Source organism: Acomys russatus, chromosome 12 (assembly GCF_903995435.1).
Source record: "Acomys russatus chromosome 12, mAcoRus1.1, whole genome shotgun sequence".
Classification (NCBI taxonomy): domain Eukaryota; kingdom Metazoa; phylum Chordata; class Mammalia; order Rodentia; family Muridae; genus Acomys; species Acomys russatus.
In genome coordinates this window covers 13,082,285-13,100,453 of record NC_067148.1, presented here as the reverse complement: position 1 = coordinate 13,100,453, position 18,169 = coordinate 13,082,285, and the positions used below count along the sequence as shown (strand labels likewise).

General features: G+C 40.6%; 1 protein-coding gene across 1 annotated transcript in view; it reads left to right on the top strand.

Moving 5' to 3' along the window:
- The window catches only part of C2cd6 (C2 calcium dependent domain containing 6), a 93,744-nt gene that overhangs the window by 32,777 nt on the left and 42,798 nt on the right, over positions 1-18,169 (top strand). Inside the window, exons 10-13 of the mRNA XM_051154531.1 lie at positions 1,863-1,968; positions 3,252-3,321; positions 7,714-7,751; positions 9,858-10,154. Coding sequence (XP_051010488.1) covers positions 1,863-1,968; positions 3,252-3,321; positions 7,714-7,751; positions 9,858-10,154 — 511 coding nt within the window. The remainder of the gene's footprint in view (positions 1-1,862; positions 1,969-3,251; positions 3,322-7,713; positions 7,752-9,857; positions 10,155-18,169) is intronic.

Sequence of the window (18,169 nt, the reverse complement as noted above, 5' to 3'; positions counted from 1 at the left end):
TTCATTTATTACATGGAATAATTTTGTAAATCTCCTTCCTGACTGCCCAGTGTTACAGTCCCTATAGGGAAAGAGGGGTGAAGACTCTTTCTCCTTCAGTCACCTGGCTTTCAAGGTTGTTTTCTGATTATCCTTCAAAAGCCATGGCACTACTTGCCTGTTTAAAAACCACCCTAGCCGGGCATGGTGATGCACACCTTTAATCCCAGCACTCGGGAGGCAGGTGAATCACTGTGAGTTCGAGGCCAGCCTGGTCTACAAAGTGAGTCTAGGACAGCCAAGGCTACACAGAGAAACCCTGTCTCGGAAAACCAACCAACCAACCAACCAACCAACCAACAAAACAAAAACAACAACAAAAAACTCACCCTAAATGCAGGGATATTGCGTATTTCTTTAGACTAACTTTTTACTTTTTGCTTATTGGCTGGGCTCAGCTGTGCAGTCAGATGAAAGCAGAACTAGAGGAAGCACAGAAGTCTTTCCCCTTCCACTTGCCAGCTGGTGGCAGTTGACAGCTAGAAGGAGCTGAGTTTCCCAGGTGGCTCCTGGTAGGCTGTCCTGGCTTCATTACAGAACGCCATACTGGAAAGCAGCAGTGACGAGGAGCATGCACCACTGTGCAAGTGCCCCTCATACTTGTGTTTATGTCACACTGATGCTGTCCCCTTGGCCAAGGCAAGTCTCATGGCCATCACTGGGAATGCATACCTGAGTTCTAGACTGAGACTTGTGAGGAGAAAAGTAGCTAAGACGTTTTGTGGTCAAAACAGTGCTCCCTGAATTCTTATATGTATATGGACAATCCTCATTTCTGATGTTTCGCTTTTAAGGGAAGTTTTAAATACTTTGCTATAAGGTTTGTTATAAAGGCCACCCATTGGACTTTTGGTTGCTACTTGTATTCCATCACTTTCTGCAGGGATTTATGCATTGCAGTTTACCAATATAACAGACATTATATAAGTTAAGAAGCAAAAATATTTTTAAAGGAAAAAAGTGCGTTTTCTTGATAAAAATGTTATTGTACACTCAGTGACAAAAAGTATGGCTATATAGGGCTACAGACCAGGTGTGTCCCCACCACCCCAGGCAGGCTTTGTTCCTGTTATCTGTGTTGCTGGGGGTTGAACACAGGCTCTCAAGCATGCTCGGCAAAATCACAGCCTTCTCCATGAGTACGTTAAAGTGTGACATAACAGCGTTAAGTGGGGAACACTGGGGTTAGATTAGGCTTGAGGCTGAGGCCCTCATGATGCCATGCGTGCCCTTAAAAGAGCTACAGAAAGAGGAGAAGACACAGCATCCAGGTGTGTCCCTCCACCATGAGGCTATCACATGATGGCCACCTGAAGCCAGGAAGACTCTCAACAGGATCTGGGTGGGCGGTCACCTTGGCCTCAGACAGCCCAGCCTCAAGAATTGTGAGAAATAAGTGCTGTTTAATCCATCCGATATATTCTGTTCAGTTATTGCAGCCTGAACCATCATCCAAAACCAGCGATTTAAAACACAGAGACTAATACGTGGTTGAATACTTCCTGGAGTATGTTTATAAAGCTTAAATAGTGATAATGGAGTTATTACCTGATTAAGCTATGTATCATCATCCCCAATGTCAGAAATGCATGTGGGTGCCTTTGTGAGATGGAGCTTGTCCCTGATCACTTCCCATAACCATGGCCCTTATTTCTGTTGTAATCATTTCTTTTAACTGTATCCTTAGATGACAAATTGTTACTTTGTCACTTTTGGAACTTTATATGGATGGATCATATTGTATTATTTTTCTGTGAATTTTACCACACAAATTCTCCCCTGTTACTTGCTTTTTTTCATCTCTAGCTCATTACTTTGTTTAGGTTGGAAAAAATGAAAGAAGAATATAGAAATCTGAACACGTGGATAGAAAAATCCGAGTATTTAAAAAATCTTATTAATCCAAAAGTGTCAAACAAAGATTCTAAGGTAATTGAAAAAGATACATTCTTTCATATGTAGCATGCAATGCATATGTTTAGTAGAAACATGCACTAATAATTAAAATGTTTAATCAGATAATGGCTTAGTAGATTAAATAAAATGCAATACATGTTCTTTTCTATATTAACAATGTACCATTCAGTGTTTATTCATGACTTATAAGGTTCAATTAATTGGGCCGTTTAAAGCTGGCACACAGTGGCATTCAGCCTGCCCACCAAGTTGCATATCCATTACCACAATCAATTTTAGAACATCTCTACTGTTTAAACACAGGGAGCCCCACAGCACCAGCCAGTGGTTTCTCAGCTCTTCCTTTCCCTCTAGCCCTCTGCAGCAGCCAATCTATTTTCTTCTGTATAAGTTTGCCTACCCCAGACATGTCCTAAGAACGGAATTACGTAGAGACACGTTGTCCTTTGTAGCTTGCTCCTTTCTCTCTTACCACAATGTTTTCCAGTTGCAGCATATGCCAGCACTTCGTTTCCAGATGCACCTCTATTGTATGTATATGCCGCATGTGTTTCTCTGCTCAGCTGCTGGTGGCAGTCAGTTCCTTTATGCTCTTGAGCTATGGGGACGGGTGCTGCTGTGAGCACTCGTGAGCAAACCTTTGTTTTTCTTGAGAAGGGGCCTCGCCATATAGGCTGTCTTAAACTTGCTGACAAACTTAGATTCTTCTGCCTTAGCCTCCAAAGTATCATCATACATTCCAATAAAAGTCTGTGCGATGGTTTTGACTCTTGACCTCTTGTTAGTTTTCCATAGTGTTGTTGTTGCTAGTGCTAACGCTCCTGGCAACCGTGTGAATCAAAGGGCTGACTCACTGCATTCTGGCTTTACATTTGTCTAATGACAGATAGTGTGGACATTTTTTCATACACTCACTGACTATATATATATATATATCTTCTTTGGAGAAATAGTTATTCAAATCTTTGGACAATTTTAAAAGTGGGCCTTTTGTCCTATGGCTGAGCTGCAATGGGTTTCTCTGTGTAGCCCTGGCTGTCCTGGACTCGCTTTGTAGACCAAGCTGTCTTTGAACTCACAGAGATCTGCCTGCCTCTGCCTCCCCAGTTGTGGGATTACAGGTATGCCACCACTGCTCCTCTTCAAATCATGCTCCTTGCATTAATTTTCTCACCAACTCTTTCTTATCCTCTGTAAAAAAAAAAAAAAAAAACTATGAAAGCAGAAAAAATATTTTAAAATATTTTAGTATTTTGCCAAATATGTTTTCTTTTTTTCTTCCTGTGTGTGTCTAGGAAAGTAATTCAAGTGAACTAAGTGAATCAAGTTCTAATCCACTGGAAGACCAGCACAGTAAAATATATGGTAAAAATCAAATTAATTTTCATGTTTATTATTAAGATTATTAAAACAAGGTGGTATATTATAACGGTTACTTACTTGCCTTAAATGAATTTCACTTTTGTCATAGATCAAATACACAATTTATTATTGTACCAATTATATTTGTATTTTGCAATAATCTCAAAGAAGAGGCTTGGTCCCTATTAGGACTTTTTTAACTTTTAGAATAGTATTTACTTTATGTGTATGGGTGTCTGTGTATCACGTGTACTCCTAGTGCCCCCAGAAGCCATCAGAGAACATCACCTACCCTAGGAAGGGAGTTAAAGGTGGTTGTGAGCTGCCATGTGGGTGCTGGGAACTGAACTTGGACCCTTTGCAAGAACAGCCAGTACTTACTGCTGAGTCATTTCTCCAGCCCCAGGAGTTTAAAAAAATGTTTTTTTGCTTCTTTAAAGATAGAAAACTGTGATATTATAGAGATATTTTTGTTAAGCACTTTGAACTGTAGAACATTGAGGTAGAATTGTGTGTGTGTGTGTGTGTGTGTGTGTGTGTGTGTGTGTGTGTGTGTGAAACAGAGAGACAGAGAAATAGACGCAGAGGAAGAGAGAGAGAGAGAGAGAGAGAGAGAGAGAGAGAGAGAGAGAGAGAAACTGTAGTAGAGGAAACTCAATTAGTATCTAATTTGAGAACTTACTTATTAATTATTAATTACTTCTTATTAATTGCTTATCAGTAAGAGATTTAAGGAATGAAAAATATGTTCACACAGTCTTCTAAAGATCTCTCTCAAATTTACTTAGAAAGCAAGTTGAAATCTACCACTGTACTGTAAACACATGCTTATATATCTTGAAAGTCTTTAATTCAAGTATGTAATATAATTTGTTGCACTATTTTTGCTGCAACTTAATCAGCTTTTCATGCTATTTCCATTTCCCCCGGCTACATCAGCCATCTATACATATGTGTGTATCTCATATTTCTGTGCTAACTCACGTAGCCAAGCCGTTGTATTCTCAACCTGCTCTACATGAAACACATACGCTTCTCTTTAGTGCTGTTTTGACTGTTTGGTTGCTAAAGATCAAACCTAGGACCACACATAAACCCGCAAGCACTCTGCCGCTCATCTCCCTCCAGCGCTCCAACCCTCATGCCGGAAGTATAAGACAGCACAGATCCCCTCCTCAGAATCACACACTGGGAAGAAGCAATAATGCTCTCTCTCTCTCTCTCTCTCTCTCTCTCTCTCTCTCTCTCTCTCTCTCTCTCTCTCTCCCCCTGTCTCTCCCTCTCTCACCTCTTTGTGTTCTGTTTTACACTTCTCCAGAGGGTTTTTGCATTCCATTTTTTTCACATCTCCAGTGGGTCCTCTAATGACTTGATTCTCTTTTGGTATTTTTGAGGACTCCAGTGTCCCAGCACATACATAACTATGTTCTGGCACTTTTCTATCCAGGGCTTTTATAGACAAATAAGCTGAAAGCTAAACAGATTAAATAATCAGCTAATTAGTGTTCACAGTCATTAACTGATAAGAGTTGATTTTGAGCTCAGTCAGCTTGACCCTAGAGCCCAAGTATTAATATTGCTATTTACATAATATCTTATGCGCCACATTTGTAAAATGATCTGCTATGACTTATTTTATATCTGAGACACCACATCTAGGAAAAACAAATCAGGGAGGAATGCCATCAAGACATAAGTCCTGAGGCCTTTCTGGCCATCTACACATACTCCAATTCCAACAGTAGATAAAATAGTTCCTTTTACAAGAAATCCAGAAACTCACTGATAGGCTCTCAGATGCTGACTGAGCACAGAACCTGCTATATTTTACACTTAAGTCACCTACGGTGGAAGTTGGGAAAGGATAAGATCATAAGCTAATATTTTTTCCCCTCAGGGCGTCCTAAGGCATGGGCTTCTGTCCTGCACTCAAGACTTAGCATACTCTACATGCTTGAGGCACATTAAGAACAAGAAGAAGAAATGTAGCAGGGACGCTGGCACATGCTTAAAATATGGTCATTTGAGTGGATAAAGCAAGAGGAATCAAGAGTCTGGAACCAATTTTTGAGGCCCTGTCTCAAAAATGAAGCCACACAATAACCCCGCCCCCGCCCTCCAGACAAAGAAAGCATGCGGTTTAGTCCCACTTTAGGCTCAGTAGAGAGTGACTGGCAGCAGCAGGGAGGGGATCCAGCTCCCAGCTTCTCTCTGAAGAAGAAAGTGATGACACTGCATGTCCCAGTGCTCTGCTCCTTCCCCAGGACAGGCTAAGGCCCTGGCTTTTACCTTGCTTGTGTGGGTGCACTGATGGAACCTAATACTTAGGGTCACTGAGAATAGAATCTCTGACCAGGCCTATTGGTGAAGGTCTGCTGTACAGTGTCCGTAGTTAACTACAGAAAGATGCGACTGTTTGGTCTTATGTGAAAATCAACACAAAGTCGCATGGAAAATGGGCCCATCAAGATGGGTTACCAGGGAAAGGTGCTTTCTGTCATGCCTGACAAGAATCTAAGCTATGTTTGTATCATAAAAAATATTAGTCAAAACTTTAATGGAACTAATAAGTTTATTATATGATGGCAAAAGTGTCAATACATCAATAAGTAATTGTAAATATATGCAGCCAGTGTCAGAGAACTTACCTATATGCAAAAGGAGATGAAAAGAGAAACAGATAACAGTACAAAAATAATGGGAAACTGAGCTCTATAATAAATAGTAGGGGGTTGGAGAAATGGCTCAGAGGTTAACAGCCCTGTCTGCTCTTCCAGAGGTCCTGAGTTCAATTCCCAACAACCACTCGGTGGCTCACAACCATCTATAATGTGATCTAATGCCCTCTTCTGGTGTGCAGGTGTAATTGCAAACAGAGCTATTGTATACATAATAATAAATAAATAAATCTTAAAAAACATAAATAGTACGGCAAGACAGAAATTAACAAAACAGAATTTCATAGCAGTGTAGTCCAAATTGACCTAATTTTAGCCCAAATGGGTATATGTACAAGATTCTACATAACAGACATAGTTTATCCATTCTCTTCAGGAGTACATAGAATATTCTTCGAAGTAGAGGTCACTAAACAAGCCAACAAATTTGCAGTGGCTTACACCATACCAAATACCCTTTCCAAATACAATGGTTGCCTTCTTTTTTTCTTATTTATTTATATTTTATTTATTTATTTATTGGTTTTTCAAGACGGGGTTTCTCTGTATATTCTTGGCTGTCCTCGGACTCACAGAGCTCCACCTGCCTCTGCCCCCCAAGCGCTGGGATTACAGGCGTGCGCCACCACCACGCCCAGCTCCAAATACAGTGGAATGAAATTAGAACTGATAGCAGAAGAAAGGGAAAATTCTCAATATGTAGGAATTTAACATTTCATTTTTAACAACCAGTTAACTGTTAAATTTAGGGTTTTTTTTCTACACCTGCCCTAGCTCCCAAATAATGAGATGGAGATCTGTTACATTTATTAATAAGCTTTAAAGCACTATAGCTGGGCAGATTCTCATCTATTCTAACCTGACTGTGGGGGCTTGGCCTACTTCCCAGCCACATGCCCTTTACGTGCCAACTAGTCTCATCCCGCCTGCTCCTGCTTCATCTTTCTCCTCCTGGAGACTCTCTCATGACCACTCCTCAGTCCCGTGACCTCCCTCTGCAGCCTCCACCCCTGCTCCCCTCCCCCACCCCCGACCTCCCTGGTGGGATTGCAGGTCCCACTTTAACTCTCCTGCCAGCTATAGGTTGTTCGGCTCTTTATTGACCAGAGATGACAGAGAACAATTTTACACAACCCTGAGACAGCAGATTCTTCTATAGTAATGACAGTATAATCTGTTAGCATTTAGCTCACTGAGGGCTCAGCAATTAACAATGGAATATACAGAGACAATCAGAACGAAGGCCACCTCTACAGTAAACCGAAGAATAAATGCAAAGAAAGATTAGAAAATACCCCAGATACATTCAGTGAAGCAAAAGCAATGTTGAAAGGGGCATTAATAGTAAGAGGTCAGTTTTCTGCAATAAAGGCTACCATAGGGGGAAAAGGAGCTAGAAGGAGAATAATAATACAAAAATTGTGGGGTTGTTGGTGGAATGTAGATTTCCCTCAGGGACTTTGGGGACAATAAAAAGGCTACACAACAACTCCTACATGCTCCATTCCGCCATCTTATTTTTTCATCTGCTCCCCTCATATTCCCAGAGACTTGTCAGCATGTTTTCACTAAGGTAATGTTCATGTTTGAATAGCTGCTTTCAGTTACCCTGTATTTGAGAGGAGAAAAATTATAATCATAGTTTATCAATGTAGTACATGTAAGAACTGCAATGTTATTTAAATAAAACAGAGTACTCATTATTTTTTTTAAACAGATATCCATCACAGAAAATCTGAATCTACTTCAAATGAGGTAAGAGAATTTCTTTAAAAAAAAAAAAAAAAAAAGATTTATTTAATTTTGTATTTTGCCTGCATGGTCCAGGCACATTCATACCTGATTCCCACAGAGATCAGAAGACAGTATAGGCACTCTCTTGAAACTGGGGTTAGAGATGCTTGTGGACCACCATATGGGTTCTCTGCAAAGGCAGCCAGTACTCTAGCCACTGGAGCCATCCCTCCAGCTCCAAGACAGTTTTTAATAGCCTTCTGGGCCTCCTCTTCCCTGGGGGGCTGTTGGCCACCAACCCACGAAGGCAGGAGGAGCAGAACGCAGAGTGCAGGGCGTGGAAGGCCAAGAGCATGATGGAAAATGACCCTCCAGAAACCACTTCAGGGAGACAGTTTAACTTTATTCTGGGAGAGCAAAGGCTATATAGCCCTGGGGGGTGGGGGAGCTCCCAGGACAGTGGCACATAATTGGTTAGAACTAAGCACTTCAAGGATGCCTGTTTTGCAGTTGGCAGCTCCTATTATATGAAGGGGAACACAGCACCTAATTATCCTATAGGGGCAGGGAGGGGAGAGCTAGTAGGGAGCTGTGCCAAGGGCCATATATCAAATGTGGTTAGGGGCATCAATGCCTAAAGATGCTCTCCAGACGAGATCAGGCAGAGAGTAGGTGGCCCTGCTGGGGAGAGGAGGTCCTCCATCTATTCACCGAGCTCAGAATGGCTATCCAGACTGGGAGGACTGCAACCTCAAACAGCAGGGTCCTTCAACACTCATTGTTCTATGAAGGATGGAACAATAGTAAGAGATAAAAATTAAAATGTAACCCTAAAGCTAGTATATTATTTTTGTTATGACAATATCTAGCTGGGTGGTGGTGTTGCATGCCTTTAATCCCAGCACATGAGAGGCACAGGCAGGTGGATCACTTTGAGTTCGAGGCCAGCCTGGTCTACAAAGCGAGTCCCATACAGCCAAAGCTACACAGAGAGACCCTGTCTTGAAAAACCAAATAAATAAATAAATAATAAAAATGACAATATCTATACTATTAGTTTTTTTTTAAGATTTATTTATTTATTTTATGCATATGAATATTCTATCTGCATATACATCTGCAGGCCAGAAGAGGGCATTGGATCCCAGCATAGCTGGTTGAGAGCCACCATGTGGTTGCTGGGAATTGAACTCAGGACCTCTGGAAGAGCAGACCGTGTTCTTAACCTCTGAGCCAGCTCTCCAGCCCTGCTAGATAATTTTTAAAGTTAAATTACTCTATGGAAACAGACTTGAGCACAAAACAGTAGCAATTTAGAGGGTATAGCAAGGAAGACGGGTTAACAGTGTCAAGGAAGAAAGGGAGAAAACCCCTTGAAATTGTACATAAGATCTGAAAAACAGATGACCTAACCACGCTTTTACTTTTACCAGAATCGATTACCATCATGTGAAAATTGTCCATGTACTAACTATACATTTCATAACAGAAATCAGTAAAAAAATGGAATTAACTTACTATAATTTTTCATTCTATTAAGGAATAAATCCCCATGTAAATCAGTAAAAGAATAAAAGCTTTGTCTCTACTTTTTGATGCTACTCCCAGATGCCGTGTGAAGAGACAGCACGTGCTCTTTTCCCCAAGTCAAGGGAAGAGGCTGGGGAAGTCAGATAGAGACTTTTATATAACACTGAATGCCTTAGCTTAAGAAGCCTTCGTTTTCCTTTTCTGTGTATTATTTCACTATTACATTTTCCTTTACTCTGTGATGTAGTTGTGATGTTGTCCCCTGTGTTACTTTGGCACTAAAGTTTTCATAGTTTCGTGGCATTGGGGATAGTGTGATGGTAAAACATAACCGCTCAGATGTCCTCAGCATGCCAGTTTTTGCAGTCCAGACACATGCAAGCCCCTGTTTCGCAAACCGCTGCTGTTTCGCATTGTGAGTAATGGTGTATGTGCAGGCCAAGCAAGATTTCTCAGTGCCTTCTTGAGAAATGTAATGACTTACAGATGTCAGTGGTAGTATATAAAGGATAGACATACAATGGATTTTAATTTATTGACTTTACTCACTAGTGAATAATGACTAATTAGGTTTATTCTGTTGCTCTTTTCTTTTAGTGGGTGCAGAGTGGTGAGAAGGAAGGCCTGGTAATCCCAGTTTTGAGGCTGCTGGACCAAGGTTACACAGAGCCTGCTCTTTATAAGGGTGGTGAATCGGCACAGCCAGCAGATGCTCTGCTGCCCCCTATTCACACCCTGCAGATAATAGAAGAAGATGAAATACCACGTTTTCAAAGAACTTTTGATCCAGAAGACATGTTATACGAAGACAGGAAAAGTGTATTGTTTTCAGCGGATGAAAACCTAATCCCCAAATGTCCAACCATTTCTAAACTAGCCTCATCTCTACAAGAGGTAAAGTTGAGACGTTTACCCGTAAATCCTCAGCAAATAAGGAGGAGGAATTTAGGTTTTTTCTCCAACACAATGAGGTATCCAAGCAAATACTTTAACAACAAAAAGTAAGAGGGCTAGTTTGGGTTCCTGAGATTTGAAATGAAAAGGTGGCTTTCAAAGGCAAGATCCAACAGAAGCTTAGCTAACTGTGTCTCCCCACAGCAAAGCTTTAGACAGAAAGACCCAAAATAATTATCTTTTAAATAAATTAAATACAAATAAATTCAAGTTTATTCAAATGCTTCTAAGTAGAAATGTGTCTAAATATATTAAATGTTTCTACTCTGTGTCTACTTATCAATTAAGGGGGGGAAATCTTTTGAAAGGAAAGCTGTCAATAGTATCTATTAACTCCTGGATTAGTGTATGATCTGCTAAAAAATGTAATCATTATACATATAAACCCAAAGGACATGTAAAAGCTTGAAAAATTATTTTAGTAGAATTAAACAAAACATTTTGCATCACAAAACATAGCACACGTGTCCCCTTGTTTCAAACTTGTGTAAGAGTAAGGCACACTAGGAGAGCCTGTGTCATGTGGTGCCTCCTTTGTTACAGTCTCTCCTCTCTGTCCTATTTGAATCACTGTTGCTGACAGCAGTTTTCAGAGGCCTCGGTCAGGCTCTCTGACCCTGAGCACTCCGACTGGCTTTTGACATCCAAGTGTCTAAGCTGTGTCTCTTTATCCTTGATGGAATCAAAACATTGCTAAATTCCCTCTGAAATTTCAAAAGGTATTGATTGTATTAAGTAAGTCTAGCTGGGAACTTATTCTTAATTACTTTATCAATAGCTTAAAGGAATATAATTTGAACAATGTTCTTCTTTACTTGCTGTGAAGGTAGAAGCCAACAGTAATACATGCTCATAAAATAGTTTGGGAAAATGGAAAGCATCAAAGACCAGTTAAACTGGGTGGTGGTGGCGGCGGTGCACGCCTTTAGTCCCAGCCCTTGGGAGGCAGAGGGATCTCTTGAGTTTGAGGCCAGCCTGGTCTACAGAGTGAGTTCTAGGACAGGCAGGGCTACACAGGGAAACCCTGTCTTGAAAAACAAAACAAAAAGACAAGCTAAATACAAGTAGTTATAATTCCCGTACTATGTTTTCTTTCAACCTTAGTTATGCATATATACGTTATTTTCATACTTGGATCAAATTTATTTATTTCATTTGTATTCCTTCTTTGAAAATTTCATATACGGGACTTTGAACATATTCACTCCTCTCCTAATTCCTCCTAGATCTACACTCCTTCCCTGCACACCCAATGCTGTGAACTCTGTTCTTTTAAACCCGTTGAGTATACTTTGCACTGCTAGTGTACTCCTTCCTGCATGTGGCCTCCTACTGGAATGTGGTCAGCCTGTCAGGGCTTAAGAGAAAACTGCCTCTCAGCAGGTGTTAGTGTCCAGCAGCTCTTTAGGGAAGGTGGGGCTCAATGCTCATCGCCGTCTAGGATGGGACGTTGTCTGATTGGAACTGACATAAGTCTTCTGCATGATGCCATAACCTCTGTAAGTTAATATGTGCAACTTCCCTGTTGTGCCCTAAAACCCACTATTTCTCTGTGTTTATCCACTGCCTCTGACTCTTAATCTTCCCACCTTCCCTTGTACAATGATCCTTGAGCCTTGGGAGGAAGGACATGTGGTAGAGGACTGAACAGTCCACGGTCTGCTAGTCTTTGCACCTGACCAGTTGTAGCTCTGTGTGTTAATCACCACACACTGGAAAAAGAACCTTCTCCAATGAAGATTGAAAGATATAGTAATTTATGTGTATACCAACAAGACGTTAGGGTTTGGTTTAACACAGTGTTCACTTGGCAGACTGGTACTGTTAGGGTCTCTGCTAGGGCTTATGGACTCTCTCAGTGACTTGGTCTGAATATTAGTACCTGTTTGAGTTTCAATTTGTGGTTCATTTTTTTTATTTTATTTTATTTATTTATTTATTTATTTATTTATTTATTTATTTTTTGTGGTTCATTTTTTTAAATCAGAAAGTTGGTGGTTACTCATGTCACTATCTTACCAATGGGCATGTCTAGCCAGCTGCTTGTTACTATAGCTCACAGGTTTTACAGCTAGTTAATATATCGATAACACTTTGTGTGCACAGTACTTTCTAACACTGAAAAGGAGAACATATACACACACACATGCACACACTCACGCACATACACGCACGCACACACATGTACATGTGCATGCCATGCTTTTTATGACTCAGCACTTTAAACATCATGCTTGAATTTAGTCTCAGAGAATTTTAAGATGGATATTCTGATGATATTTTACATTTTCACAAAAAACACATAAATATTAACGATCCTTTGAATAATGATGAAATTTTTGTGCTTAATAGTCATTCTGATTTTCCTACTGTGAATAAACAGGTCATGTTCTTTTCCTACATTTCACTTTTGTAGACTTGGAAGTTTTTCTTAGATTCTAAAATGAGTCCTTTTTAACTTAAGAATATTAACCATTTAGAAAATCTGTAGCTTTTCTGGATGGCAGTGGTGGCACATGCCTTTAATCCCAGTACTGAGACACAGAGGCAGACAGATCTCTGTAAGTTTGAGGCCAGCAAGTTCCAGGACAGCCAAGACAACAAAGACTTGTCTCAAAAACTAAACTAAACCAAAACAAAAAGTCTGTAGTTGCCGTGATTCATAGTTTTCTCTTTGATTTATGTAGTCTATTCAGTCTGACTCCTAAAACATTCAGTTTGTGCGATAAGCTAGTCATTTACTGCTGCATGACAAGTCACTCCCAACATCAGTGGTTTAAAACAACCATTTCCTTATCTCTCACTGCTCAGTGCGCTTGACTGGGCTCGAACTCACGGTGGCTCGCATACATGGCTGACACTCCAGGGGAAATGCGTAGGCTGTGGAGTCCTCTACTTTGGTAGTCTCTCATATTCTAATGCTCTCTTCCTCACTTGCTCCCCTCTTCCTGTAACGTCAGGAATTATCCCTCACTCTCTCCGGGTGGCTGTCCATATGGTGTTTCTACATAGTCTTTTAACAAGGCAGTTGACCTTATATGGCAATGCAGGCATTCTAAAACACAGAGGCAGAAGCCGTAGGACTTTATAAGGTTTAGGCTTAAACTTAGTCTAGATTCACTTCTTCTCCATCCCAGGCTGATGAATCTTGGGCAGCACTGTCACCAGGGATCACATTAGCATGTGTTGCCATAGATTAGCTTCCCAGGAGGGAGCATCCCCTTTCCATGCACTCTCCCTTCCCTTCCCAGACCCTCAGTCTCATGCTATTACTCTGAAGAGACTCAAGCTTGGAATACAGAATTTTAACATAAAAACCAGAGACACGTGACAGGCTCCTCCCGTATGGCTGTTCTCAGTTATCTGTCTACCACACACAGTAGAGAATCAGGAACAGCAAGCCAGAAGACCTTCTGTGTCTCAAAGGTAGAGTGAAATGTGATGCACAGACTAGCCAACAGATTAATATTGCTCACGTTCTTAATTGTATCCTTGGGTCTTGGCTGTATGATTGTTAATAAGAATTGACTTTTTTATATAGTTCAATGTCTGTGTTCAGTGTCTTCTTTGGAGGAAGTTGTTGGTTTAAGTTCTTCCACTCAACTTTAAACTATTTCAGTTTGAGATACTATAATTCATATAAAGTGTGGGTTTCTGGGGTAGCAAATTATTTTCAAGAGTCAAATACCACACCCATGTGGTTTAAGACAGGCCAGCATTTCCTTGGGCTGAGCGTTCGGTTGTGGCAAAGTAGCCTGCAGATGTGTTGATGAGTCTGTCTGGCAGACAGGGCCGACATAGCCACTTCAGAGCGTCCAGATAATGTCTGTTAGGCATCCGACGGCATCTTTCGGAGGTTTTACGTAGCGTTAAAGCCTCGTTGTCTTGGTTTTGACATCAGATTTCACCAGCAATGCTCTGGATTTGATCTTTGCCATGAGATCATCTCTTACTTCGAGACTCATTGATTGACTAGAAGTGTAAGCGCAAAACTGTTTTATTTTCCAAAACCAGTGAATTATGGTTCAGGGTTGTCCTCTGTGGATGTTGCTTCAAGAAGCAACAGTTCATCTTCTAGTTCAGTTATCTGAAGCATTTTGTAATGCACTTTCAGTATGAAACCTAGAGCTCTTAGGCAAATACTTCAAGTCTGTTTGCCACGTGACCAGGGTAAGCAGTGTTACCAGACTTGCTGTCCCTATGAAAAGTTGGTCCAGTAAAAATTACCTTCATATAATTCTCTTATCATCTAACTATTTTCTTGGGGACCTTTCAATTTTTTTCACTAAGATGTACCCCCCCCAAATAAATTCCACATTTTGGGGCTTTTGTTATATATCAGCAATTCATCTCTTGGTACCCACTTCTAAATAGTTACCTAACAACTATCTGAAAACTTAATGTCTGGAACCATTTTTACTGTCAAGACTTGATTTGTACTCTATACTTACCTGGGAAGTTATGTTTCGCCCAATGTCAGCTGAAGGAATGGCATCCTAGGGTTTGTCATCCTCGACAGGGCTGTTCACTTGTCTGATCCCTTATTGGAAATGGCTAGAAGACTGGCACACTTAGGATCCTGGCATGGCTGAGCCCGGAACTCTTATGTTACCACAGAGTCTTTCCCTTTCCACAAGTTTGTTTATAATAGGGAAGGAAGGCTTCTGCCACAATAGCTTAAAGTTTTTATTAGAGGCAGCTCATCTATGTCCATAATATGAATATTAGTCATCCTTCCATATGTGTATGCCACACCTGCATTTCAGCCAACTGCACATTAAAAATGTTCTACAAAATGTGTCTGTATGAAGTGTATATTTCCCCTAAGCAATGCATATAACAATGATTTATATCTTAATGTTTTGAGTGTTATTAACTGCTTAGCAAGATATGCACAGGCTATGTGCAAACACCATCCTATTCTGTCTAAGAGACTTGGGTATTTGAGGATTCTAGTATTTTGTGAGGGTCCTGGAACCAATCTCCTATGGATACTAAGGGACAATCATTTGGGTTTAAAATATGCTGTAGTAAACTGACTAGTAGTCCCTAAAGATAACAAATCTGGATCTTTGGATCCTGTAAATATTAACCTTACATGACAAAGACTTTGCAAATGCGATTAAGGATCCTAAGGTGGGAAATGATGGTGGGTTAGCAGAGTGGTCCCTAAATGCCATCATAACATCCTTCTATGAGAGGTCAGATGGAGCCTGACACTCAAAGAGGAGGTAATGTTAAGGTGAAGCAGAGGGATTTGGAGACATCCTGTATCAAGTCAAGGAACACCTATGCTAACCAGAAGCTGGTTGACACAAGAATGGATTCTGTGCACCCATCCTCCCCAGCTTCTACAAGAAGCATGACCCGCCTTATCTTGCTTTCAACCTTGAAAAACTGATTTTGAACTTCTGACCTTCAGAACTGTGAGAAAATAAATGATTGTCTCAAGTCACCGAATGTGTGGTAATTTGTTATAGCACACAAAACAAGTAGCGTATGTGTTAGTCATGTTTTCCATTGCTCTGACAAACTACCTGAAAAAAAAGAAATAGAGAAAATATGTACTTGGCTTATAGTATTGGAGGTCCACACGTTGACTGGCTTCATTGCTTTGGTTCTGAGTCTCATGTCATTTATGACACTGCTCATCTCATGGCACAGCCAGGATACTAAGATGGGGGATGAGTTCAGGGATAAGATGCACCCTTCAAAAGCATGCTCAGCAACTGTCTTCAGTCAGACCCCAATTCTCACGGTTCCCATCACCTCAAAATAGTTCATTCAGCTAGGAATCGATAACTGGATGAGTTCACGTATTAGATCAGAGTAATCACCTCTCAGTGATTGGAGCTACTAGCTAAAGACCACACCTCAAACATTAAAGCCTTTTGGGAAACACTTCATAGCCAACCCATAACAGTGCTAAAGAAAAACCTTCTGTAGAAATATGTGCTGGAATTCAACCTTCCCTTCCATCTCCTTTCTTCACTTTCTGTTTACATAGAGAGCTTTTAATGTCTATGGTCTTTGGTTTTAGTATAATTGTGTTCATAGGTCACATCTTGGCTGTGTGGCAGATTGTAACCATCTTTTGACAACAATGGGTCTATCAGGTACCAGTTTTCTTCAGTCTAAAAACAATCTGACTTTAAAGAGTTCTCTATAATGCTAAAGTCTTTATGACCCTACAGGATTTGGGAACTTGCTGAGTTTGGAGAGATTGGTCTACCAAGATAATTAACCAGGATAAATGTTAGTGTTTTGTTCTTTGTACCTCTGGTACAGATACTGATGAACCCTACATTTCTACATGTCGATAATTTCCTCTCTTGAGCTTCACAATAGTGAAGCAAGGTTGGGCTTCTATCCAATAGTCCCCCAGACATTGCCACTCGACTCTTTTGTAAGCCAGAAGATTCTATCTGCTGTTTATTGATTGTTCTTTATCTTTGTTTTTGGAAATTTTTTCTTTACAAATTTTTTTTTGAGTTTATAATTACATCATTTCCTCTTTCCTCATTCTCTCTCTGGACACTGCCATGTATGCCCTCCTTTATCTCTTTTAAATTCCTGACCTATTTTTCATTAACAGTTATTACATATGGATATTCTTATATATTCTTAAATATAACCTCAATCAGTATAGTGTTACTTGCATGTATGTTTTTAGGGCTGACCATTTGGTATGGAGCAACCAATTGATGTGCTGCTCCCTGGGGAAGGCTGTTTCTCCCACTCAGTATTCCTCAGTATTGCGTATGGTAGAAAACATTCTCAAGTTGCCTTGCCTAGCCTACCCTAGGGCTCCTGTCACTTCACTTCTGAAATTCTTGAGTAGGAATGTGTGTGAGATTAACCTTTATCATGGAACCTTTACATACGTCCTCATTTTCTTTTTATGTACCTTTTTTCATGTGGTCTTCAGTTTTAGTGTGACCTTTCATGTAAGCCTAAATTTCCTTCCCTCTTTATGTTTTTGAGCAAACAAGTATAATAACGCCCCATTTTGGCTTCTTTTAATCCATTGTTACAAAACTCTATCACGTAATTGTTGTTATTATGTTTCCCCTCTCCTCTGGGCTTCAATCTCACTTACCTTTCAAATTCTTCAGAAAACCAGGTTCACGTCCTACCTACAAATCTTGCTGTACTGCATTTTTCCTTTGGGTTTGGCTGGGTGGCTTGGTGGAATGCTTAGCCCCATGTGGCCTTTGGACTTCATTGAATGTTATTTTTTTCTAGGGCCTTCGGATAAGGTTCTCTGTAATGATCACAGCTCTTGCTTTGGGGGCAGTATCTCAAATTCGGATTTCATGCCAGTGTAATTTTTCTTATTATTATCTGTGCGCTTCAACACTGGTCAACTAAAAGCTGCAGTGAACCTAAGAGATGGCAGTTCTTTTTTTTTTTAAATTATTTTATTAATTTATTCCTGTTACATCTCAATGTTTATCCCATCCCTTGTATCCTCCCATTCTTCCCTCCCTCCCATTTTCCCCTTATTCCCCTCCCCTATGACTGTTCCTGAGGGGCATTACCTCCCCCTGTATATGCTCACAGGGTATCAAGTCTCTTCTTGGTAACCTGCTATTCTTCCTCTGAGTGCCACCGGGTCTCCCCCTCCAGGGGACATGGTCAAATGTGAGGCACCAGAGTACGTGAGAAAGTCATATCACACTCTCCACTCAACTGTGGAGACTGTTCTGACCATTGGCTAGATCTGGGTAGGGGTTTAAAGTTTACCACCCGTATTGTCCTTGGCTGGTGCCTTAGTTTGAGCGGGACCCCTGGGCCCAAATCTGCCTGTCATAATGTTCTACTTGTAGGTTTCTAGGACCCTCTGGATCCTTCTACTTTGCTATTCTCCCATGCTTCTCTCATTTAGAGTCCCAATAGGATGTCCTCCCCTCTTTATTAATTTATTCTTGTTACATCTCAATGGTTATCCCATC